Raw genomic sequence first — 25331 nt, 5'->3', positions numbered from 1 at the left:
GGGGGCTGGGCGAGCAGCGACGCGTGGCACCAGCCCGAGTAGCTGCAGGGGTACGTGAGCCAGAACAGGGGAAATTGGGTTAGCTGGGAGCTGTCCTTGGCTCGGGCTCTATTAGGGGTAACGTGGTAGCATCACTTTTATTTTCCCAAAGCTCTGAGAGCCTGAGAAAGTTTGAGGGCTTCCAGGTTCACGTCATTGTTAAAAAGAGCAGTAAGGAAAATGAGCTCCCATGTCTCGTCACTACAGCTCACCTTCGTGCTAGAGCAGCACAGCTATAACGAAGGCACTATGGAAGGGTATAAAGGTTATCAAATCAAACCCAAGCACCTGTCTGGTGCAGGGCCATGGCCCAATCTGCTGCTGCTGCTAACTAGGCCGCCACTGCCTCTGCCTCCGCTCTGTTCTGTGGAGGGTCTTTCTATCAAGTTGTCTTGGCTGCTTCTGCTGGCAACAACAAGCATTGGCTCAGGAAAGAAGGAGACTCGCAGCCAGCGGGGGAGTATGTGCCTTGGTCCCCTTCTAGTCCCCTGTGGATGTGCCCCCGTTTTTCTAGACCTGTATTTATTCTGTCTGGGGACAAACAGAAGCGGCCTCCTTTTTCTCCTTTGGGGACAGAGATTAGGCTCAGACCATCGACTTGAAAACCTGTGGGGACAGGGGAGTACCCAAATACTCGTCCCGGGTGGTGAGGGGGTGTGACACCATCGTACTTCAGCTAACAAAACATCTTATTGTGGCACTTGAAAATGGTGGGGAATTTCAGAAATTCTGCACAGCAAAGCAAGTCTGGTGGTGGGTAGGTCGCTGCACCTGGCTTCCTCTTTCGTACTGACACCTGAACGTCTGGTTTCATGAAACCTTACTGAAAACTGCATAGTGCTCTAATTGTAACAGCTTATCCAGGACAGTGAAAACGAAAGCTGACAGCAGAAAGCTGAAGAAGTGTATCGTGATACTGAGCGACAGGATGATAAAATGGCAGGTGAAATTCAGAGTTGAAAAATCTAATCTGATGTGCATAGAGAAAAACTATCCTAATACTTACACAGCAAGATGGTCTCTGCTGGTTGTTGTCGTTAGAAAGGAGGTTTAGTTTCACAGTAGATGTAGATAACTGTGAGAATGTCATGTCAAAAGAGCAGATTCAACATCGGGCATGATTACAAAAGATACAGAGAACAAAAGAGGAAATATTATTATGCCATCATATTGCCTGTGTCCTGAATACTGTGTATAGTTCTGGTCTCGTCCTCCATCGTGGAAAGTATGCAGTAGACTAAAAACAGTACAGAGAAGAGCACCAGGGGTGATCTGGGGAACAAGGAATGGTAGCTGTGGAGGAAACTCCTAAATACATTGTTACCTTTCAGGCTGGCAAGATGATCGATTTGGAAATCTTCCGGAGGTCTGTAAAGTAATAAGTAACGTCAAAGGTGGATAGGGAAGAAATGAGTAGGGAAGAGTCAGTTCTAACACAAGAATTAAGGGTGTGTCAAATTAATTCATCTGGTGGGGCTCAGAGCAAACAAAGCAGGTACCAGTTTTGGAACTTGTTGCAATAGGAAGTTGCGAATGTCAAAACTTCACAGAAGCTCAAAAAGCCATTAGACAAATTCAGGCAAAAAAATCAGATTGAGATATTAAAAATGAATATGCCCCCATACCTCAAGGCTGCTGCGTTAAAGATCACAGTAATTAGGATAGCATGCTGGGGAAATAACTTTTTCTTTTTACGTTCTCCTGCTCTTCCGTAAGCACTGCTGTTAGTGGCATTTGGAGACAGGGCACTGAACTTATTTGTCCTTTAGTCTGCTACAGTTTGGTGGTTCTTGAAGCAAGCCAGGAATTTTCAGACACATCTGTGCTTCTAGTTGATGCCACCCTGTGAGCACAGAGTGTTGCCTGGTTTAATGAGAAAACTAGACCGAGAGGAACGCTTAAATATTGCTCTTCCAAGTAAGTGTTAATGTAATCCTTCATGCATGTGGTCTGAATTTATAATTTGGCTGTCATCTTGTATAATAAAGATTTAAAAAATTACAAAGTTGCTAACGTTGGTAGACCATAGCAAGGGATGTGCAGGATTTTATCCTTTGAATTCCTTCAGACCTGAACTTGGAAGCAATCATCCTTGTTACAAGGACCTTCAACACACTCAGAGGCATGGCAGTGTGTAGCACCTGTACTTTTTATCCTCGCTAGCTAGGATAACGAGGCTGAATTTATCCTTCCTTTGAGGGAGAGAGCAATCAGTTCTGCTGGAATAAAAAACCTGGCTTATTTAATTTCCTTTAGCATGTATTGTGATAGCACAGGAAGTATTCCAGAGAGACTACTTAACAGGCAATAAAGAAATGTAGTGATGAGTACTTTAGAAGCATAAGCAGTAAGAGGAGGTACCAGAAATCGAGTGAGTCGCTTTAGTACAAACCCAGAAAACAACTGGAATAATTTTTTCTGTGTTTTCAGTGAAAGCTGAGATACGGGAATATTGTAAGAACTGTTGGTTATGTACCTGTGGTAAAGTGAAGCCCATTTAGTGTTAGCCATTAGAATTGTTAACTTCTTGTTCCCTGTGTGATGCTTTGGTTTTTTTATTTAATCTGCTGCACTGATCTATATTTAGAAAGATGATATCTTTATATAATTTCTTTTTTGTATGTTCAAAGGAAAACGAAAACATAGAACCTGACCTTAGCCTTAGTCAGTTTCTGATGTACGTACTGCATACAGATTGCTATATAGAGAAAGAGCATATTTAATTTCATACAGAAAATTGGAAGTAGTTTATTACAGATAGCGGCTGTTTGTCTGTTTTGTTCTAAAGGCAGGTAGGAAGCTGTGAATAAGCTGAAGGATGCGTGGAGCAGGGGCCCTTGTATCGTACACCTGCAGGGTGCCTCGTGTACTGGAGCCTGGGTGTTTGTGTGATGTGAGTAGCAAGAAGAAAACAGGAGTCTGAAGAGGTCTTGGAGTGGTGCTACTTAGTACGTCAGATTTCTTCTCGTGATTAAATTTTATGTTTTTTGGAGAGAAGAGTGCTCTTACCTACAAATCTCAGAATAAAGGCCACTTGTCTTGAAAAAGTTCAGTACTTTTCAGGATGGCAGGTACTCTGTCCACAAGTCAGTCTTTCTGTGGGCGTGTATTTTTCAAAATCCTGCTGTGGGATCTTTGAAAATTCTTTCTGCTCTGTAAAAGCAGGTTGCTCTTCTTTTCTGTACGTTCCTTCAAAGAGCATTAAGAGTTTGAAAACTGACTGTTCTCTATAAGTTAAACTTCTATTATGCTAACGTTAAAAGAAAGTGGCAATTTAAGATGTCTACAGTGTGTAAGACTTTATCTTTCCTGTGATTGTTTATGCCATCAGCATGGAGCTACAGAGTTTAGCATGTGGTTTTGAGAGTATCCTCTGGTTTTAACTGAAGTAACTGCGTATAGCTAGAAGTAATCCTTCGATCACAGTCCTTCATAACCCTTTTTCTTTCGCTGCATAGCCCTTGGCTGCAGACAGGCCAGCAGAAAGATGATTAATTGCACTCTTTGGGACTGTTTTCCATGCAGCTGAAAGAAGTGTGATTGATCTGCAACCTCTTAATCTGAATAAATTCCTTGTCTGATTATATTATATAGCAAGTCAGTGATTGTAACAGCATGAGAGCCCTTCACTCCTTGTCCACTCATACTGAATGTGTGTCTAGCTTATTACCTGTCAATATAAATTAGATACAGATTAGGTGCAAGCACATCATAATATTTGTGTTGAGTCAGCTGGGGCACATGTCATAGCATTTATCTTGGCTTTAGAAAGAAAATTATATCTGATCTGGCATGAAATCTGCTGTAGAAAATTACCACTTTGAAAACTGTGGAAAAATACGTATCAGTAGATTGTACCAATTCATGGCTTTCTGTTGTGCATTTGTGGCATTTTTGACCCAGTGTTAGGACTTTATGGAAACCTGGTTTGACACTTAGTTTGGCTGAGCAGTTGGAGGACATCTGGATTTTCTAGCTATCCCACAGTACTTCATGGAGTGCTGTGAGACTAAAGGAAAGTGCTGAGCACCCATACCAAGGTGTTTTCTGGGTTGTTTGGGGGGTTTTGCTGGTTTTTTTTTTTAAGATTTGAAGAACAGGTAAATGCAAGTTTAGTGTTAAATTCATTTGAGCTTTAGGAAGTTAGCAGGTTGCTGTTTGTCAGCAAGTTCCTGGAACAGGCTCTTTGCCTCCTCAGCTGTGCAGTGAAACTTGGCTTAGTTTTGTTCTATGCCAGAGAAAAATCAGACTACAGAGTGCCTCTTCGCTGCTTGAAACAGAAAATGCCACAGGCAGAGCTTAGTACGTTTCTCTTTCTCACTGGCTGTGTCTCACACCATTTTTCTACATGGGCACAGATGTTTTCCGTAGCTGTGGACTGTGTGAGCTAGAATAAACTTTGCTGTACCAGTAAAGAACATTGCTGCAAAATTAAAGAATGTAGATATGTCCTGGTGTGTCGTGAGCACATGAAGAAAAAAGATATAAAATTCTTGTATCAGAATACTTCTTTAGTACGTGGCGTTGGAACAGTAAATTATTTTTCCTTTAACAAGCTACTGTTTTGCTAGACACTGAGACTACTGTAGGTCTTTAAGATGATGTTCTCCCAGCGACTGCTGCATCCTTATTAGAAAGAAAGGGGTTTATAGGAAGTAGTAGCTTCTATTAGACTTCTTTCAGCTATTTCGTTTTGAAAAAAAATCTGTAATTTCCATATCACTTGAACATCTTACGGTTAGTTTTAAATAGATGTGAGATTGTCCTTATTGCCTCAGGTCTGTATACCATCTCCTGATGTGCCACGTATTTCTATGTCTAATAGCTTGTGTGTAGGGGGGAAATTGCTCCAATCTCACATTTGTTGTACTAATGTGTCATGTTCAGTCTGTATAAAAAGCCATCATAGAAAAGACAGTCGTAACTGCTGAATGGTAGGGAAAAAAAACCTGTGATCTGCAAATCTATGTGATCTGCAAAACATTGCACTCTGCGCTTATAACTGATCGAGCTGGCTTCTTGCAGGGAAAGGTAGACATGACTAGAACTGCTGCCACGTGGTGGAGCAGAGAAGGTAGCCCCTCATTCCTCTGGGGCTAAACTGAGGAGCTTGAAGTGCCTCACTGGGGCTGAATGTCGTACACGAGCTGGGAGCTCCTCTCTGAAGCAGGGCAGTGGCAGTCACCAGCCCAGTCCACCTTTTGAAGTCCTGGGAAAGTGTGCCCTCATACGAGTGCTCATCAGTGATAGCACCGTATATCGAAATAAACACTTAACCTTTTGATTTCACAGACTAAATGTTGTTCGTCGTGTTTAAGCTTGCTTGGTCTTTAGGGAGAACTAGGGTAACTCTGCCGAAAACTGGACACCTTCTCCTGGCATTACTCTCCAGAAAAAAGAAGTGCTGTTGCTGCTGCATACAAGCGTGCATGCATCATCACATCTGGGACGCGTCTGGGAGCCTGAAGACCGTGGGTGTGCAGCACAGCGGCAGCAGCAAGGCGTTGAGGCTGGCCGTGGAAGTGCCAGCTGTTGGCGTCTAGTTTACCCGGCAGTAGTTAGCTGGTACTTTTTTAGCCAGAGAGTAGAGAGGCAGGCTGTGATTTCAGCTACGTTGATGGGAAAAGAGGAAGAACGGGTCTGTTTGGAAAGCCAGCTTCCACCTTGTTGGTTGGTCACATAGGCGCCTTTACTGTCCATCATAAGCCCAGGCCACCTGAGGTTGCAGATACCAAAACTGTTGTAACTGGAGGAATGTGGGTGTAGGCGAGTCAGCATCGCTGGAGCAGCTTTTATTCCTTGGATGTATCAGGTTAAGCAGGGCTGCTTGTTCCTGACCCTGCACTGACCTTTGCTTTGTGCAGTTGTTCGGGGAAGTGGGTTGGGAACCTGGTTTGGTTGTTCCACATGCTAAATATAAACTCAGCACAGCTAAAATGTAGAAGTCCCCCACACCTCCCAGCCAGATCAGTTTGCTTTTTGCATATGCTGACCAGCTGCACAGACACCTTTTGCGGTAGAGTGGAAGGGTGGGAATGAGTGATGGGAGGCAGATCTGCATAGGGGAGTTCTGCTGTTGAAGAAGCGGACATCTGGTGGGAGTGGGACTACGGTTTGCTGCTGAATGTGCCTGAGGTTCCCAAACTCTAAGCCTTCCCTTCACAGCACCTTTTGGTCTCTAAGCTGTTATTGCCTAACTTCTCATCATTGGGTTTTTTGAGGTTTTTTTTTTCCTTCGTAGACAGATGAGAATTTCTGATGAATATTTGAAAGTGTAGTGTTACTTGATAAAATTATTTCAACTCCTTAGTTTAAGAATACGCTGCTGATCCTTGTTTGCCTTTCATGATTGGATAATAGTATTTGAGATTAAAGGTATTATAAGATTTTTCCCTCATTTGGGAAATTTGGGACTCTCCACTGGCCTTATTTTTGTGCTACATTGTTCACTTTGTTCTCCTTAATAGAATATGTTGTCTATTATATTTAGATCGTACTGTATTCTGAAGTGGTTAGGGTAAACGCATTTAAAGTATATACATGTACACAATTTATATAGAATTTTTAAATCTGCTTTTCTTTAAATCTGTCTTCTTTTTTTAGGTCCCCAAATACTTGTCACAACAGTGGAATAAAGCTTCAGGAAGGGGTGAAGTGGGAAAACTAAGGATTGCCAAGTAAGCCTTTACTGTATCTTTATTGGTTGCAATTCTTAGAAGTTACCTGTGGTAAAATAGATTATGTTGCACCTCTTTTAATAGATAATCCTGTTTCTTGCAAACACTGTGCATATTTCTCTGAAACCTGAAAGGTACTTGCTTGTATAGTGATTATCAATACATGAATGATATGAAATTATACTGGGGTGTGGCTGTATCCCATTACATGATGTTTGATTTCTTAAACCCAAGAAATATGCACATCTAACTGGAGAATGTTCTTTAACTTACTTATGTGCTATTTTGCTGCTTCTGTTCTCACCTGCTGACTTTTCCCATTTATTCTTGGGCATCAGCATAAAAAAAAAAATTGAGCAGCTCAGGAGTGAAGATGAGTAACAAAACTAGAACTTTAATTTGCTTTTTTATCAGGGAAGCTAAACTTGTGGAATTAGATTATGGAAACTAAAACATTAAATATTTTCTTTTGCAGAAATCAAGGAAGAACAGAAGTAAGTAATTACTAAATACAAAGGCTGTAAATGTGTTATATTTTAAACTCTAAAAATTTTGTAGAACATGTTGGTTTCTAATGTCATATATTTTTTGTTATACCTGTAATGAAGCATTGTACCACAGAATCAGGAGGAAAGAATTCTGTTTGTAGCTTCTGCCCATAGGTTTACTGTGGGACTTTCATCAAGTCTCTTTGTTCCTGAAGTTTATTTACGCATCTGTAAGCAGCAATGGTAGTAGCAGCCTTCTTTCTAAACATTTTGAGATGTTAGTGCAAAAGGCTGCCTGAGAACTAAGGAGGATGATGATAAAGCGAAAGGAGCTGGAGATGGAGGGTTGCAATTTCAGAAAGTATTCTGTCTTAAATTCGGAATTTGGTCCTACTAAATCTAAAGCAACTTGAAGGTTTTTCTGTATGCAAAGGTAAATGCATTTATTATAGCAACCTCAGTGAATGATGGTAACTTCCTGTGTCTTTTACAAGAGATAAGGAAAGTTGCATTAGTTAGAATTACTTCAAATACCATGTAGGTCTGTCACTGAATTGGCAGAAACTCTGGACGAAAAAATGGCAGGGAAGCAGGCTGCATTTCTTATTTGATAACCTGGCCAAACTCCTTTTACAATAAGTGGAGAGAGTTCTACTGGAGGTTTGGATGTTTGATTGGACTCTTCTAGGCTGGAATATGAGCCGACCTCCCTAATTTTGTGAGCCCCATGCCAAAATCTTGGTATTGATGAGAGCCACAAAGCGCATTTTGCAGTCTGTGTAGAGCCAAGTGGTGAGGAACCCCATGAGAATGGGTGGCTTCTCGGGGACCCTGTTGCTGCATGGCAGAATGAGGCTAAGCAGGACGTACAGGAAAAGAATGCATTGCAGGTCTGAACAGTCCCTTCTCAGGTTTCTTGCTGTGTCCTGTGGCTAGGGATTCTGGTTACCCAGTCCCCCCAGTACCTCCTCAGCTCCTGTATTGGGCATACAGTGTAAACATAGAAAAGGAGCTGTATTTGAACCTCTCCTGGGCTGCATGCAATTCAGGAGTCCCCAGGCTAATAACACTTGTCGTGGTACAGCAGCACTTTTTCTGGAACTCAGCTGTCTGTGTGAAACATTCTAAAGCACCCATACTGAACAATGTCTGAAAACCTATTATGCCTTACACTTTAATAAGTAAAATCAAATTGTTCTCTGACTTCACGAGGAAGTAATTTACAATTTTTAAAAAGATGAGTAAATCTTACTAAGTACATGAAAGCTTTGAATTCTGTATTTCAACAAGAGATCAATACATTAAGACTCTTACCCCACTCTTTATGTTTTTGAAATGGAAATGTGCTATACTACTTGTTTTTTCTCTGTTTTTGTTTCCCCATAACTCTTGAAGATGTGTAATTGAGTCTGTTTAGTAACACTGTGGTAATTGTGACTGTTAGGTGTCATTTACTTTGAATGAAGAGCTTGCAAGCATCAATGATATTGGAGGAAAACCTGCTTCAGTCAGTGCACCAAGGGAACATCCATTTCTTTTGCAAAGTGTGGGAGGACAGACCTTAACAGTGTTCACAGAAAGTTCAGTAGGTAAGTTAGAATTAAAGTTATTTGTTACGATTCCAGTATACATGATTTCAATAAACTGGCTGCTGTAAAGGCCAGTAGACTCAGAAGGCAGATTTTGTCTCTCTTTTGTTGTTATCTGCATACATATCACTGTTGTTCTTTTTTTGTGTCTGTCTCTCTTCTTCATATGAGTGAGCAACTAATTTGAGTTCTCCACGTAGGGTTATTATGTACATTTCAGCTGTGGGTCTGCTGAAGTCAACAGAGAGATTGTGGAGTGCGGTACCTTGTGCGTTCCTTTTTAGGCTTCTCACTGGAAAAAATGTTCTTATGGTCCCACGGACTTTTGGGATCAACTAATATTTTTTTTTTCCTCCTTGAATTGGTCTTTGCTGTGAATGTAGTTTTATAAGAATGCTGATTCTTCCTCTCTTCAGTTGAACAGATCCATTTTAGCAATAAACACATCTGTTCACCACATTTTCTTGAAGTATATATGGTTTAAGTGTATTAAAGCTTAATAAGGTCATAATACCAAACAGGGCAGCCGTAAGGTTACAATTTTTCTCACTGGATTTCAGCTGTTTGGCCTGCCTTAAATTCAGCTCAGTAGATGTATGAGTGATTAGGATATTCAAGATCGTATGTCCTAAATTGCATGTTAGACTTAAGGTACATGGTAGTGTTACACTGTACAGTAAGGTCAGCAGACTGCCTTGTGTGTAACTCCCATGTGCTGTAAGGTTTTCTACTGAGATTACATAGTCACGTTCTGGATGTTGGAGAGAGAAGGAAGGTGTCTGCAGAGCATATCTCATTGTCTGCAGAAGGTGTATCAGTTTCAGGCACTTAGGTTTTGGTGTCCCCAGAAGACAAATAATAGTAATATTTTTTTGATACCTCTGCCTTTTGTGGGGCAGAAAACTACAGTGTGACCAGCTTCTGATGTTTTGATGTTCATAGGCTGGCAAGTAATTGCTGTGATGGCAGTGTGATGCTTTATCGAATAAATGAGGGAGGGAGAATTGTAACTCACAGGACGGAGTTAGAATACGTAGTAAGTTTGATCACCTCCTTTTTAAAATCTATTTAAAGATTTAATGGCTGTGCATCGAGATATTAAGGTACAAGTAGGTTGACTCTCACAGTTGTGTTTAGAAGTACAAGCTCTTACAGTACAACTTGAGCACTTTTCAGTTATTATCCCTTTCTCTGAAACTACTGTAGTCATGATACTGGTTTTTCACTTTAAAAAAACTATTGTATTTTCACATGTGTGACTTGCAACACCTTAAAAATACTGATTTTTATAATCCATAGATTACAAATGTGGAAAGAGACAGGGAGCAAGTTTTCAAGAATGTTGTAAGCACTTTAGTAGTAACTCATTCTTTTTCATTTCTCTGTGCCTTGACGTCAGAATGCTTGACAGAAGAGAGAGATTTCAGATGTGAAGATGTGTTTAGAATATGCATTCAGTGATTTTTGCATGTTTGCTGGAAATCCCATGGAATTTTGCTTCCTGAGACACCTTTTTATGCTTGCTTCAAAAACCTCTAATGGTAACTTACGCTGCAATGAGTGCAGATGCTTAACTTGAATGTGGAGTATTTGTCATCAGTTAGAATGGAAGTTGTTAGAATGTGATAGCTAGAAGATGCCCATTTATTTCCGTTTTACCATCTGTAATACCAGTGTCTTGAAACCTTTAGGTACTTAGAAGCTGTCCTATTTTTATTTACTCAATTAAAAATTTGGCATTTCTTAATAACTACAAAATGTTATTCAAGGACCGTGGATCTATTGAGTAGCAGTTATTATACTAATCGGAAGCAAAGGGTAGTTAGTGAAATGAGAAATATTTGGAGTGAAGCACTGAATAAGCATAGACCCTGTCAAAATTGTTTTTGCTTGAAATTAGCAAGCATAACATGCAGTCAGTGAGTTTTCATGAAACTTGCTTAAATGCAAAATGGCTAAAACGTGTTGCTGTTTTGTTAAAGCTGGCATTGGCAGTACAATCAAAAATAAACTTTAATGTGCTTTTCTTGCATGACTTTTTTTGGTTGGAAAGATGAATGTGACACAAATATTCCAAATTCCAGGCAGATTTCTTACAGACACCACGTTCCTGCAGCCACACTCGTGGTATCAATACAGGCTGAATTGATGGGATGATGGCTGAATGAAGGGATTGAGAGCAGCCCTGCCGAGAAGGACTTGGGGGTACTGGTGGATGGAAAGCTGGACATGAGCCAGCAATGTGTGCTCGCAGCCCAGAAGGCCAATCGTACCTGGGCTGCATCAAAAGCAGCGTGGCCAGCAGGTCGAGGGAGGTGATTCTGCCCTTCTCCTCTGCTCTGGTGAGACCCCACCTGGAGTACTGTGTCCAGCTCTGGAGCCCTCAGCATAAGAAGGACATGGACCTGTTGGAGCGGGTCCAGAAGAGGGCCACGAAAATGATCAGGGGGATGGAACACCTCTCCTCTGAAGAAAGGCTGAGAGAGTTGGGGTTGTTCAGCCCAGAGAAGGGAAGGCTTCGGGGAGACCTTCTTGCAGCCTATCAGTACTTAAAGGGGGCTTATAAAAAAGATGGCAGAAACCTTTTTAGCAGGGCCTGTTGCGACAGGACAAGGGGGACATGGCTTTAAACTAAAAGAGGGTATATTTAGACTAGATATAAGGAGGAAATTTTTTATGTTGAGGGTGGTGAGACACTGGCACAGGTTGCCCCGAGAGGTGGTGGATGCCCCATCCCTGGAAACCTTCAAGGTCAGGTTGGCCGGGGCTCTGAGCAACCTGCTCTAGTTGAAGATGTCCCTGCCCATGGCAGGGGGGTTGGACTAGATGACCTTTAGAGGTCCCTTCCAACCCAAACTATTCTATGATTCTATGTTTTTGAATATGTATCGCCAATATGTTTTGAGCTCTAGGGCCAATTTCAACAAATTTTGTACTGAATTATGGCTAGTGTGAAAACAGGTGTGTGAAGAGTGGAATGAAACTATATGGATACCCAAAAGAAAGGCTGCTACCCTATTTTGATGCCAGAAAGCTCACATGGAAAAAACTGCTATAATTGTATCAGCCATGGAAAAAGACTCAATAGAAGCTTACACATTTCTGCATATCTATCAGTCTGCAGTAAGACACAGTCATAGGAAATTGAAATTAATTCATTCTTATGGTTGCAGACCAATATTTGTCTTCAAATTATAATTAGCATTTTTTTGTGAAAAGCATTTGTGATCTTTTTCCTTTTTCTTTTGCAAAGTGCACCATATAACAGAATCAATATGCTGGTTTGAACCGTGGGCCAAAGATTAAGCTGCTATGGAGCTGCAGATGGCATTTCTAATGTTGCATCTGGAAGGATGCATTTGAGGAATTATGCAAATGAAATATGGATAAAAAAGTGCTTCATGCACTATTGCTCTCAGTCAATACCCTTCTTGAGGACTGAACTTATCTAAAGTGGAGCAAATTGCATAAAACAGTTGGGTTTCTTTTATAAAGGGTGAGTTTTGTTGTGGGGTTTTGTGTGTTTTCTATTTTATTTTATTTTTATTATTTTTCTGGAGCACATTAAAAGCCCCAAGATCTATTCTGTGTGCTGTCCTCTAATCCTGCATTCCTTATGTTGTAGTGACCATCTTTCTGATGGTCTTTCAGAAAATGAGTGAGGAATGACAAAGCTGCCTCTGAAATATTTTGTAATCTTGGAAGATACTGCAGGGAGTTTACATATTCTGGATAATTCAGCACTTCACATTGACTCGTCAGGTCACTTAGAGCAAGCAAAAGAGATCAAACTTGACAAATAACTTAATATTTTCTGCATTATGTAATTTCCAGACTTTTGCATGGATTTTCTGTGGGGTTTGTTTTGTTTTGTCTTAACTAAACTTGCTTCTAATACCTGTTGTAGTTGGAAGAAATCCTTTAGTTCTTACATTGTAAACCTCTGCATCTCTGGTGGTCCCATATTAGTTAACGGACAGCAGTAGTGTCTTCTGAGGTGCCATTTATTATGTCCAAAGTCTAATGGATTGCAGTTTCTTGGTCTTCTGCAGTGTGTGTACTAGATCTGAGCTAATACAAAATTTGGGCTTATCTAGTTTGGAGAAAAGGAGGCTGAGGGGCGACCTCACTGCTCTCTGCAGCTTTGGGAGGAGGGGAAGTGGAGAGGTAGGTGCTGAGCTCTTCTCCCTGGTATTCAGTGATAGGACGCGTGGGAATGGCTCAAAGCTGCGCCAGGGGAGGTTTAGACTGGACATTAGGAAGCATTTCTTAACCAGGAGGGTGGTCAAACACTGGAACAGGCTTCCTAGAGAGGTGGTCAATGCCCCAAGCCTGTCAGTGTTTAAGAGGCATTTGGGCAATGCCCTTACCAACATGCTTTAACTTTTGATCAGCCCTGAAGTGGTCAGGCAGTAGGACTAAGTGATCATTGTAGGTTCCTTCCAGCTGAAATGGTCTGGTCTGCTCTATTCTATTCTATGTGTTGGATACAACTAATACATAAATTCAAACACAAATTAAACTCTATTCTAATACAAAGCTGGATAAAGTGGATCCCATCCCAGTTACTATTAAAAATCTGGTCTATGGTGGCTTTCACACATGGTGTACTTTCTGTTTAGACTAGCTCTGGGGTTTCTCCTGTTTCTTTTCTTTTCCTATTTCTGTATTTTGAAATAGCTCTAATGAATAATACAGAGTAGTACAATGCACTCCGAAAATACTAGTTGCAAAATACCTCCTTACTTCCTTTACGAGGCTGTTTGCACATGCGAGACATTGCGTCTTCATTGCTGGGCAAATCACTAAGACCTGCAGTGGTGTTCCTGAACATCGGTTTAGCAAAGCTGGCGGGAAGTGTGGCTTCTGTGATGACTGCAGAGGGATCCAAAGCACAGTTGTCTCTTGCTGTCTCGGTCTTGCTGTCTAGGCTGGTTTCAGTATTATTTCTGCATTAACTATGAACTACATTCTGTTCCATAAACATCACCATATGTACATCAACAGTTGCTATGCAACAATACTATTTGTGCTTCCAGTCATTTTATCTTATCTTTGTCATCAGCTATCATAGCTGTAATTTTTTGGGCGGGAGGAAAGGAGAGCATTTTGCATATATTTCAATGTGTTGTATTGAACGAAATGAATTTTTCTTACACGTGTATAGCTAAGAACTATCTAGGGGCAGGTCGTGGGCTTGATATAGGGTGTGTTTGGTTAAAATTGTTCTTTTCTGAGCTTCCTACTGGCAGACACCCTGGCGTAAGGAAGTGCTATAATTTGACGGTTTCTTTCTTGGTTGAACGAATGGGAACATGCTTTTGTTAAACATTTAACAGCAAACTTTTCTGATTGTGATTATAAATTAATTCCCTTACTGCTTTAATTGCCTGTTGCTTAATTTTTCTGCCAGCAGGTAGTTTAGGATTGCTGGCTCTAAATAGAAATAAAAAATACAGCTATGTTATAGATAATGATAAATGTTTCTTATTGAGCTAGTTCTTGGAAAAATGTGCTACTAATGTGACTTGGGAAAACATAGACCTTGGCAGGCAATTGCATCCCTAACTAAAGGACTGATGGGTGGAGAGGAACATTTTACACTGCAGGCACAAATAAAATATAAGATATTTCTGCAGAGTTGGGTGAGATGACTCATTTTATTGAAATTTTGAATATATCTTCATAACTCCCCCTTCATAAGTGGGATTGCCTTAATGTCTATTTTAGTGACTTTAAACTCCTTCATGCTCGTTCCGTCTTACTGAAAGTAAAAAGTGTTTAGAGAATTCCATTGACAGAATGGCTACCAGACCTTTGTTTCTGAGCAGCATTCACGCATGGATTGTTTCACGCTTCACGGAAGATTGCTGGCTCTTAACATTGCGTTCTTCTCCAGTTTTCTGAGTCTTCTCTTCTTTCTGAATCTCAATTCATGAAATTCAATTTTTTTGTATTCCTGTTCAATAATACACATAACTGCCTATATACCTTAGAACAGCTCCTTTATTACCACACCCCTTGAATATTCTCCCTTGTTTTGGGTTGTGTTTTTTTTTCCTTTATACAGCTTCTCATATATGAAAGGACCTTTTCTGAGTTTGTACATGAATCATGCCTACTATGTAACTTACAATGCGTGATTGTATTCCAGTGAAAATGAATATTCAGAGGTTTGTATTCTGTATTTTGTATATTTGTATTTTGAAATATCAGATATATCAAGCCATTTAAAGAAATGTGAAGGTAAGAAACACTAATAAAAGTCCTGGAAAGATGTTTCTTTCTTTCATTAAAATAGTTACTCCTATAATTACATTTAATTATTTCCAGTAAAATACATAGTGCTCAGAATCTTGATGCCTTGTGATACTACTTCTAATCTTATTAGATGAATGTTTGACTTCTCAAATTTTTCATCAAACTCTTATTTAGGAAATAAACGCCCTCCTTCATCATTCTGCCGTCTTAGCTTTGCCTGCTGAGGAGTTTTGACGTATACCTGCCTACTTTAACAGTACTTTCCAATTGTCTCTATTTGTTCAGGCTGTCACTTAACCGCACATTCTGGTCTCCAAAATGCTTTGGGGTCTTACTTAATGCTTCTTTGTTCCTTTATGTACTTCAATCTTTTATGGACTGCTGTTAGCAGAAGAGGAAGACCTATCAGCAGCCTCATGATGAAAAGAAATAGAAGCAACAGCAGCCTTTCAGATCTCTAGCATTTATGCAAATTTCCAAATATTTGCGAGGATCATAAAGAAGATGTAACCCCTGATCAGAAAAGCAGAATACGTGACTCAAGCTAGTCTAATTACAGACAGCGTTTTGATGGGTCAAGATTTCGTATGTATTATTGTGACATACGGTCCATTTAGAAAATAACTGCGACTGCTTACATCATCTCTCTTCTCCATCTCTAAAAAATGGAAATGATCTTTATTTACTTACTTCATATGAGTGTTGTGAGGATTAACAAATTACTGTAAAGTGGGTTCAGCTGGCTAGCAGGGGTAAGCTCCTAATTTTCTTTTCATTTTTGTTATTAAAACTATAGACTGTTAATTCCTGTACAAATTTAAACAATTGAGGATATAATGCGCAAAATATGTGGGATATTAGAATGGGCTCAGTGTGATGGGAATAGAATTGGCTTTCTGCCTACTTCAGTGACTTGAAATTTCTTTGTTTTTTTCAGTCTCACTGATGTATGTGTAAAAAAACAAAACAAAACTACCCACCCCCCAAACCACCCCCACCCCCCCCCCAAAAAAAACCACAACAAAAAAACTCCAACCAACCAAACCCAACCTGTTGACATTTATCTGTGAATCTTGCATGTTGTGGAGGAGACTCAGCAGCTGTAGTCTGCATTGATAAAATATATTGAGTAGACATAGTAAAACTTCCTTTACCTTCTTCGTGATTTTAGTACTGAGAAGATTTTTGAAGCAGAGACTTGTGACCTAATCATAACAAAAACAAATTGTCTCATGATGAGAAAAAAAAAAATCCACTTTTTTGCAAGGCTTGAATTTTGTCTGTTTGGTTTTTTTGTCTCTGCTGTTGAGGACAGATTCTGTTGCTACATACGAGCGAAGACACACACTCCCCCCGTAGACATGATGATACACATTTATTGCTATTTGAATCAGAGATGCCATTAACAACTTTTAAGTGTGGTGTCTTATGCAGTAGTTTTGGTTAGGTAGCTAGTCTTATCATTGAAACAGAGTTAAAAAGAAACAGCTTTAAAACTAGCTGCTGCTTACATCTCAGTCCAGGCAGGGGTTGATATCTTAGTATGTTTGCATGTTCTTCATTATGTCCTCTTTGCTTCTTGTGTGTGTACTGAATGTTTCCTTAATTAAGTTACAACTGAGTTAGGATATTGGTTGGGTAATAACATTATGCTGGAACCGTACTAAATACACACAAAAAAAGGTCAATGAGAAAATACATGTTTTTCAGCAAACAGGCTATCTTGCATGTATATCTGAAAGTTGGTAGGGATCTTAACTCGCTTTGTGAAGGCTCATGGGTGGGAAGAGGCCATATAATGATGTTTTCTCAGTGAGAAAGCACATGCCTTCAGCTGCTAAGACTGAGGACGGCCACTGGTAAAGAAAGATCTGTGAGGTACTGCTTTTTCCATTTGTATTAGTCCTCAGGCTGTCAGCCATCTCAATGAGTAAACAGGGCCATCAGCCATGAAAGCCAGCAAGAATCAGGGGCAAGAAAAAGGTTTTGTAAAATATTTCGTGTTTTCAGTTCTGTTAATACCCAGCCTGTAAATGGCAGAAATTATCAAACTAACTGAGCTCAAAAATTACCCTCTGAGTTAGAGCAGTAATTCACTCTCGCTTGTAAGTAAATCTGTAATGATAGCTGTGACATGTCTGAGTTGAAAGCTAAGGACAAGTATGTTTTACCATTATTAACTGTATTTCAGATAAGTGAAAATGTTCTTTTTATTCTCTACCTTAGAAGATGCATAAAAAGGAGAAATATAGGAGGAGCAGTCAAATTTCATGTTGACAAATTTATGTAGGGGTTTAATTTCATAGGACTTGGTAAGTGTTAGAACTCAGTTTACCAAAATACATCCGCCGGCTGCCATTTCTTGAAATGCGGGATTGGAATTTCATGCAGAAAGCTGTTTCTGAATCTGACTCTGCCATTCACCCAAGTGATAATTTCTTGGCAAGTCAGTCTGCACCGCTTGCGTCTAGGATTTTCCTTCATACCTACTTTGATTCTCTGCTCTGTGGAACAGGAAGGAGACGTCTCTGATTATGTGTCTTTTTTGTACCTAGCAAGTTGGGCTGTAGTACCATTTGAGGGCCAATGATCAGAAAGGGAAAAGATTGAAGAAATAAGTCCTTGTGTGATCTGCAGAAGGGGTAAAGAAGAGGTTGATCAAGTTCAAAACTTTACCTAACGCCAATTAAGAGCATTCTCTTGCAGAACCTTGATTTTTTTTTTTCTTTTAAATATACAAAAATAATACTCGTTTGTCTAGAGTGACCAGTGAGATAAATGGATACTATTCATTGCTTAAGTATAATCCTACTACTGATTTTGTATAAATGTGTAACTTCATTCCTGCAGAGCTCAATCAGAGGTGTAATGGAGTTCTCTCATTTAAGTTGTGAATTTGGGCACTAAAGGAGGTATTTTTTATTGCTCCCCGTGGCAAATTATTCTTCAGAAAGTAGATTTATAAACATTAATCAAACCCAGTGGTTCTGATTTTTATCATAATTTATCATTCTTTGCTTTGCAACCCACTTTTTAGATGTACTTTCAAATAATCAACACAGAAACATTACGTTTCCTTTTTTGTTCATTTGTTTTTTTTCCAGAAAGCCAACCAGAAGAAAAATCTGAAAGCAGCAGTACTGGTGAGTGTGGACACTTTCTTTGAAACACTTAAGAAATTACTTATGACTGCAGCTTTTCAGTTTTACTTTTCAAGAAATTGGTAGATTAAAAATAAAAAGGAGTCGTTTTTGTTACATTTCTAGGGTAGAATATAATAAAATTGAAAAATTACTTCATGAATGATTGTCTGCTGCGACCAAAAGCTTAAATTATTAATTTTTTATTTAAATGAAGGGGGGAAAAAACGGTGAGGGAGAGCTTTAGAAATGTAATATTCTTTAGAATGTTATTTTAGATTTTTATTTTTTTTTATTTCTCAACTCTTTTTTGTAGGTTCATTGTCTGTATCTTTTAGTTTGAATTCTTTTCTCTTGATTGGGAAGTTTGTAGCAAATTTCCAAATCTTTTGTTATTTGATTTTAATTGCATAGACTAAGCAGTCAGAAAAATAGTGTTCTAGTATTGTACTTTATTCAGTTTTTCTAATTAAAAAATCTTTCTTGTGAAAGGTTTATAAATTCTTTGGAAAGAGCCAAAAATGGTTAGTTCACTGATATTGCCTACCAGTTACATGTTAGTCAGTCCAGCGATGTCTTTAAGTATGGTTAAAATTTCTAAGGGTGCTTCTCAGACTGCAATTGCTATAGTAAAAGTGATTCGTTTTTGGGGTTTTTTTTACACAGTTCAGAGTAGTAAATAAAAGTATTGCCCTTCAATTAGTATATTTTTGTGAAATGGGCAACATATTTACATCAGATAGGATATCAGGTAGCCTTAGTAATCTAAAGATTTTATTTCAGGTCTGAGCTAGTCGGTGCAGGCTTCCTTTATAGCCACTGAAGGAGACCGTTCCAGAAAGTCTTATTCCAACATAGGTGTGTGCGAGTGCAATTCCCCAGCAGCTCAAGCAGAGCTCTCTCGAGGCTGTGTGTTCCTAGCCTGCTCCCTTCTCTTCTGCTAAATCCTTCGGGCTTACATTAGTGAAATTCCCAGAAAGGTACATGACAGCATGAGACTCTTACAGTGTCAAGTATTGTTAATAAAAATCCCCTTTTCTGCTTTTATTAAAGAAAAAGATGTTTCAAAAATATCATTAATGTACTAGCAGAAATAAGTGCCAATGTTAGCAAGAGCCTGTGAACCTGGGAAACTAGACACAGCTAATACAAAATATATAGACAAATCTCAGTCGTGTTGGTAGAAGGATTACTTCTGATGCATGCAGATTAAATAGTGCTGGGACTGGGCTGGCACTTGTAAGTGGTAACGGCAGAGACAGTAGATGGACTGGAAAGAGTCTCAAGCCTCTGCCTTTCTTAAAAAGCAATTCCTAAACATAAGACTAATGCTAGTGGGTTTTCAAAATGTCTTCTTGAAAGTAATTTTTTGGACACTTTAACATGGAGATGTCTGTTTTTTCTTTTATTTGAATTGCATTTCAGCATCAAATGTTGTCAAAAGCGTATACTTTGTGTCTGGCTAGGAGTGGTGTTTGGGTTTTGTTTTTTGTAGGAGGGAATTCTTTGTAATATTGAGATACTTTTTATTACACTGCCTTAAGCATGTCAGAAGACTAGTGTTAGAAATGTTATAGTCTGTAGTCTTGTACTGAATCCAAGGTGTGTTTTATAACTTGCAATTTTTCTCAGTTACTTGTTAAAACCTGTTTGTTCACTCTTGATTAAAGCCACACCACAATTAACATTTAAGGTTATGAAGGGCTGCTTTCTAGAGATTAGTATTTTATATCACTTGAAAACTGAGACTCACTGCTGTGGGATGTTGCATGTAAAGCAGATCTTGAGGGTTTAACTGCTAAATTGAGTCAGAATTTTTATATTTACATTGCATTTCTCTGATGTTCTTTAGTTGTAGGCATGCACACTTGGTGTTGTTTGGCTTTTGGGTTTTTCTGTTTCAGTTTGGGTTTGCATTTGAATGATTGAATTGTCTGCTCTTAGCTCTTGGTTGTGTAAAAAAAAAAAACAAAAAAAACAAAAAAAACCAAAACCTAATATTGTGTAAGATGGCCATATGTTTAGTTGTTTGTATTTTCGTTTTTGTCAGAAGAATGAGTTACTGTGTGCTGGGGGCTGTTTAAATACGCTGACAAGATGAAGTGCTAAACCCATTTGATGGAATCAAGCTGTTTGGGGATTCGTTTTCTGAGTGATGGTAGTTAGTTACACTGGGGCATTTAAAGGAGGACTCTCAGCCATCAGTTGCGCTTATTTGCTTATTCACTTTTTTTCTCAAAATCATTGTGGAACTCAGATGACCTTTTCCAAACTACCTCTCAAGTAATTCAGGTTATTGAGTCCTCCATTTTGCTGTTAATCTACTTTATCTTGGCCTACACGAAGTACTTTTGAGGCAAAGATGATGTCTTTTATGTATTTATGTAGGATTTTAGCGTAACAAGACCCTAATGACTGCTTTTATTACTGTAATAAAAATATGTAAGGTTTATTTGTAGTTAGAAAGTAAATAAAGGAGGTGAATTAGATAAATAACACTCAGAAATCCTTAAAAAGTTCCCCCACATTTTTACATTGGGAGGGTACTGTCAACCTTCAGAATTTCTTATGTCGTAAATCGTTAGGATTATGTATGACATTTTTAATCCCATTTATTGTTGGGCTGGTTGTAAACCGCTTACCAAAAGGCAAGATATTACCAGCGTTGCCACTCTGCTTGATACCATTTGGAGAGAGATGTGATACTGGGTCAGACCAAAGATAATGTAGCTGGTATCCTGCCACCAGCAGTGGTCAATAGCAGATGCCTTGAGAAGAGTAGAAAAACAACCAGAAACATAGTGATACCTCCACAAAATACTTCTTCCAGCCTTTAATGATTCACAGCTCGGAGAGATCCAAAGCCAGGGGTGATGGTGTTTTATTTAACAGGCCCTCATGGTTTTTCCTTCTGTGAAGTATCCCTGTTGGGTTTTGAGCCCATGTAAACTTTCAGTGTTCATAATGTCTTGAAGGATGCTATGGTTACAGTAAAAATAATCAGGAATTAAGGCATACCTTAAACAAGTGTACCTAAACAAAATTTGAGCTCCTTTTGCATATGCAGTTTGATAATTTTAGTTCACTTTTCCCATACAGAAATCCTATTTGACTAGTGCATATGATAAACAGTGCTCAGGGATTCAACCAATGTGGTTTAGTGCCTGAAGGCTGTTTTTTGTTAAAAGTGAAAGGAGGGTAGCAAATTACACACTCAGCTAAAGGAAAACAGAGATGAGAATTGACTCCGCTTATTCCTGTACGATGCTGAGCGAGTGATTTAAACCCAAATATGTGTATGTAGCTCCTGTTTGCTTATGGCTTCTCTTACACCTACCTGTAAGTGCCGTCAATGGTGACAGAAACTGTGAAACACAAGCATTTCTGCCAGTTAAAGTGTGACCTGCCCCCCCACCCCAAAATAAAAATACCCAGAAGCTGCTGCCCTGAGCCTGTGTGGTCTGTTGAGAATGATATGGTGAAGAAATGCATTCTCATGGAAGAGCAAATGTACTTATGTACTGTCCTTGTGGAAGTGCGTTAAAAGGAAAGTTGCATGGGCAGCAATTGATTATGATGTTGCCTAAGCTTTGAGAACGTAGTTTTGAAAACAGTATTTCTTTCAGTGGGTGGGGGGATATATCAGCTCTGTACACAAACTACAGACACACCTTTGTCTTTAAGAATGTGTACATTAAGGACTGTTACATGCAACCTAGTAGTTGAAATTCCTGAACCTTCTTCAAACCAGTTGAACTCCTGTTGTATCCAAATTTCATCTCTTAAAGTCTTTGACGTAAGTTTATAGCAAATAGCAGCCTTCAGTACTTAACATGCTTTTGGACAAGGTGTTAGTCATCTCTTTAGCTAAACCTGCCAGTGAGTAATACAAAATGCCTTCCAGTGAAGAGAGAGGCACCATTGGGACTATTTCGGATTTGACTTTGGGTAAAAGGAATAAATTGTCTGAGCTGCTGCAGACAATACAGTGTGAACCTAGTATTAAAGTTTTGCCAGTTGTGAATGTACGTGTTTGATAGCAGACACAAATATACAGCACTTGAATTGTCTGTGGATCACAGTTGCTTCATTTTTTGATGTTGCAGTAAAAAACATTCAGGTGTTGATTATACATGGAATATTTGAAATTCAGTGTAAGCACTTTGATACACTGAACTGCATGCAGTAAAGTCAGCAATTTTTTGTTAAAGGCACAGAGTTCTTATGTTATGACACAGAACTGCATAAAGCTGCTAAATGCATATTTGATTTCATCCACTTTAAACCAGTTAACATATATTAATTATACTTCAAAAGTGAAGCTCTAACTGAAAAATAATCATCAGGAAGAATAAAACAGTAATTCTTAAATACTAGCTCGAAACTCAGTGTTGAAGATAACTTAGTTATAGAACCTGCTGTTTTCAAGCCACAGAAACAGTTTTTGTCTTGGAAATATAACTTGTTTTGTTGGCAGATAAATGCAACAAAACTTAAAATACGAGCTTCCCAGTAGTTTTCCAGGAGCTCTAATCAGTAATGAGACTCCATTTGTAGCTGTTAAAACACACAAAGAAGCAAAAATTCCTGCTTTTAGGTACATGTAGTCCAAGTCTATCATACTGGTTATAATAAATATTGTGGAGAATCAGGGAAATTGCACTGGCAGAACAGCAAAAGGGACATGGATTTAATGTAGGTCAACACTAACTGGAGTTAAATTTTTTAAGAACTTGCATAAATGGCCTTAGTCCTTAGGGTCTAGCTATTTATTTTAGTATACTGTATGAATTTTCTAACATTTATGTTTGCCTGAGCAACACTGATGTTTTTATTGTCATGCAGCCTCTATCCTGAGAACAGAACCTGATACAAGACAGTGGGAGTTAATCCCACGAGCCTATTCTGTCCTTCAGCGATGTCTGCATCCAGCTTGTCGAGGTATTGCACTAAGCAGAAGCATGCTTTTGGCTCGTATCAGAGTTCGTGGTCTTCCCTTCTGACTCTCGAGAAATCCCAGGAATTTCAGCCGTGCCTGGCATCGCAGATCATGACTCCACAAATTGCGTTTGTCTTCTGTGAGGAATTTTGCCTATTATTGCAGTTCACCCACTTACCAGCATGATCACATTTGATGGGTTCAGACCTTTGCAGTATTGCAAATTAGAGCCTTGAATGATGGATCAAAGGGGCAGAGGGAGATCAAATGCTTGCTGCCTTGTCCAGTACAAGGCTGGCATGTAGCAGATGTAAAGCTAGCAGGAGGCAGTTTCAAAGTAAATAAAAAGAGGTGGTCCTGTACTCAGAATGTAATTGAGCTATTGAATTCCTTGCCAGAAGATATGGATGTGAGGGTGGTATTTGCTAAAGGCTTACATGACCTTAGAGGAGACCAAAGAGGTATATGAAAGAAAATCCACCAAAGGGTACTAAGATTGAGAGGACATCTAATTTAAGAGACCCCAAGCCACAGAAGCCTGGTGGACACTGGGATGCATACACAGTAGGAGAATCATACATGGCTGCTCTGTCCTTAGGCTTCTTCATGGATACCCACTTTTGGCCACTTTGCTGGAGTCACGATGCTGAGCAAAGCAGACCTTTAGTCTGATCCAGTACTGTTACTCTCAGGCTCTGCTTCCCCCCCACCCCCCCTATTTTTTTTTTTTTTCATGGTTCTGTACTGTTGTTACACAGCTTGCATCAGGGATAGTTAAAGTTTCGTCTTTTTAACCATGGAAGTAACTTTTGAGGGGGAAGGCAATGAAGGCAAAGGCAAGAGCAAATCTTCTAAGGTTGTGTGTAGTCATTTACCTCTGCCTTTGCTAAATGCAGCTGCGAGAGCACTGGAGGCTGCAGCACAGTAGGACCTGAGCTTTCTGTATGCTTGAGGCTGGAAACAGTCTAGCAGAGCTCATTTGGTGCTCCTCCTGAGCTATAAGGCTTTTCCAGCCCCAGCATCTTGCCAACAGTTGTGGTGATACAGGAGCAGGAACAGCGTGTAGCTGTGCTACAGCATATTGTCTTACTCATGCAGGTTGTCTTAGGGATTTCTGCACTGTACTCTGTGGGCAAACTGTAAAATCATCATCTGCGCATGGCAGAAAAGTCTTACAGAGGTGGACTTTTACCATCATATGAGAAGGCATAAAATAGCCTACATGTTAGATTCTGCCCTGTTGGGAGAGAAGATTATTTGCTGTTCATTTTAGAAAATATGTTGGAAATGCCACAAGACCTGGCAATGCTGCAGGCCTTAGATAAAGTTAGTATTGATAAGACTCCTAACCTGTGAGTACCTTTTTCTGTGTTTAGCTGATTCTTATCAGCCTGGCTTGCAGGACCTTTAATTTGTCTCCTCTGAGATTACTAGTTTCAGCATTGAGAAAATGTACTGCTTTATCCCTAATACTTGCCAAAGGCTTTATTTAAGTAGTAGAGAGGCAATAAATGACTGGGTTTGGTGTTACAGATGCTTGTTCTGTTTACATTTTTTGATGCTTAGCCTGTTCACTGCTAGTTTGTTTGCTTAATTTTTTCTTCCTAATTGAGAGAGTCTGTACCCACCTCTGACCTGTTCTTTTTTTTCTTCATCTGTTCACTATGGTACAAAATCAAGAACCTCCTTAGGGATAACAAGCAGCTTTCTGTGGAGTGCAGCCGTAGATTAGTAGCGCAAGGTTTTCTATTAACAAATTTTAAAAGAAGTGAATCTCTCCATTCCTCTGACTTCTGCTGCAAAAAAGAAAATTGCCTTTCTGAAACCTGACATATGAAAAGCCAAAAGAGAATTTTTATTTTTTTATTTAGTAATTTCAGGATAATTAGATGTTACTTGTCTTGTACAACCTCTGTGTTGCACTGTGCTGGCATCTGTGCCTTCTCCATAAAACCAAGGCCCGCAGGTGATGTTCACTAACACGGAGTCCCTCAGCCCTCCTTTTCATCTCCTAGTGCTCAGGTATTGTAGGCTCTCTCACCACACTGCTCTGTCCCCATCCTCGCTGCTCAGGGAGTCCGGCACTGCAAGCTTCCCTGAGCATCAGGCCCATGGCTCTAGCAAGCCCCTTGGATCCTCATCTTCCTGGAGCATTTCCCTAGTAAGCAGCCTTGGGCTTTTAAATCTGAATTCTCCTC

The 25331-nt window shown here is 39.5% G+C and overlaps 1 protein-coding gene across 1 annotated transcript in view; it reads left to right on the top strand.

Moving 5' to 3' along the window:
- The window catches only part of GTF2F2 (general transcription factor IIF, polypeptide 2, 30kDa), a 104573-nt gene that overhangs the window by 1237 nt on the left and 78005 nt on the right, over window positions 1–25331 (top strand). Inside the window, exons 2-5 of the mRNA XM_009322851.1 lie at window positions 6643–6716; window positions 7192–7210; window positions 8649–8793; window positions 18159–18197. Of these exons, the coding sequence (XP_009321126.1) occupies window positions 6643–6716; window positions 7192–7210; window positions 8649–8793; window positions 18159–18197 (277 nt within the window). The remainder of the gene's footprint in view (window positions 1–6642; window positions 6717–7191; window positions 7211–8648; window positions 8794–18158; window positions 18198–25331) is intronic.

The sequence above is a fragment of the Pygoscelis adeliae genome, unplaced genomic scaffold (genome assembly GCF_000699105.1).
Source record: "Pygoscelis adeliae isolate BGI_AS28 unplaced genomic scaffold, ASM69910v1 Scaffold74, whole genome shotgun sequence".
Taxonomy (NCBI): domain Eukaryota; kingdom Metazoa; phylum Chordata; class Aves; order Sphenisciformes; family Spheniscidae; genus Pygoscelis; species Pygoscelis adeliae.
This window is presented reverse-complemented; position numbering and strand designations above follow the sequence as displayed.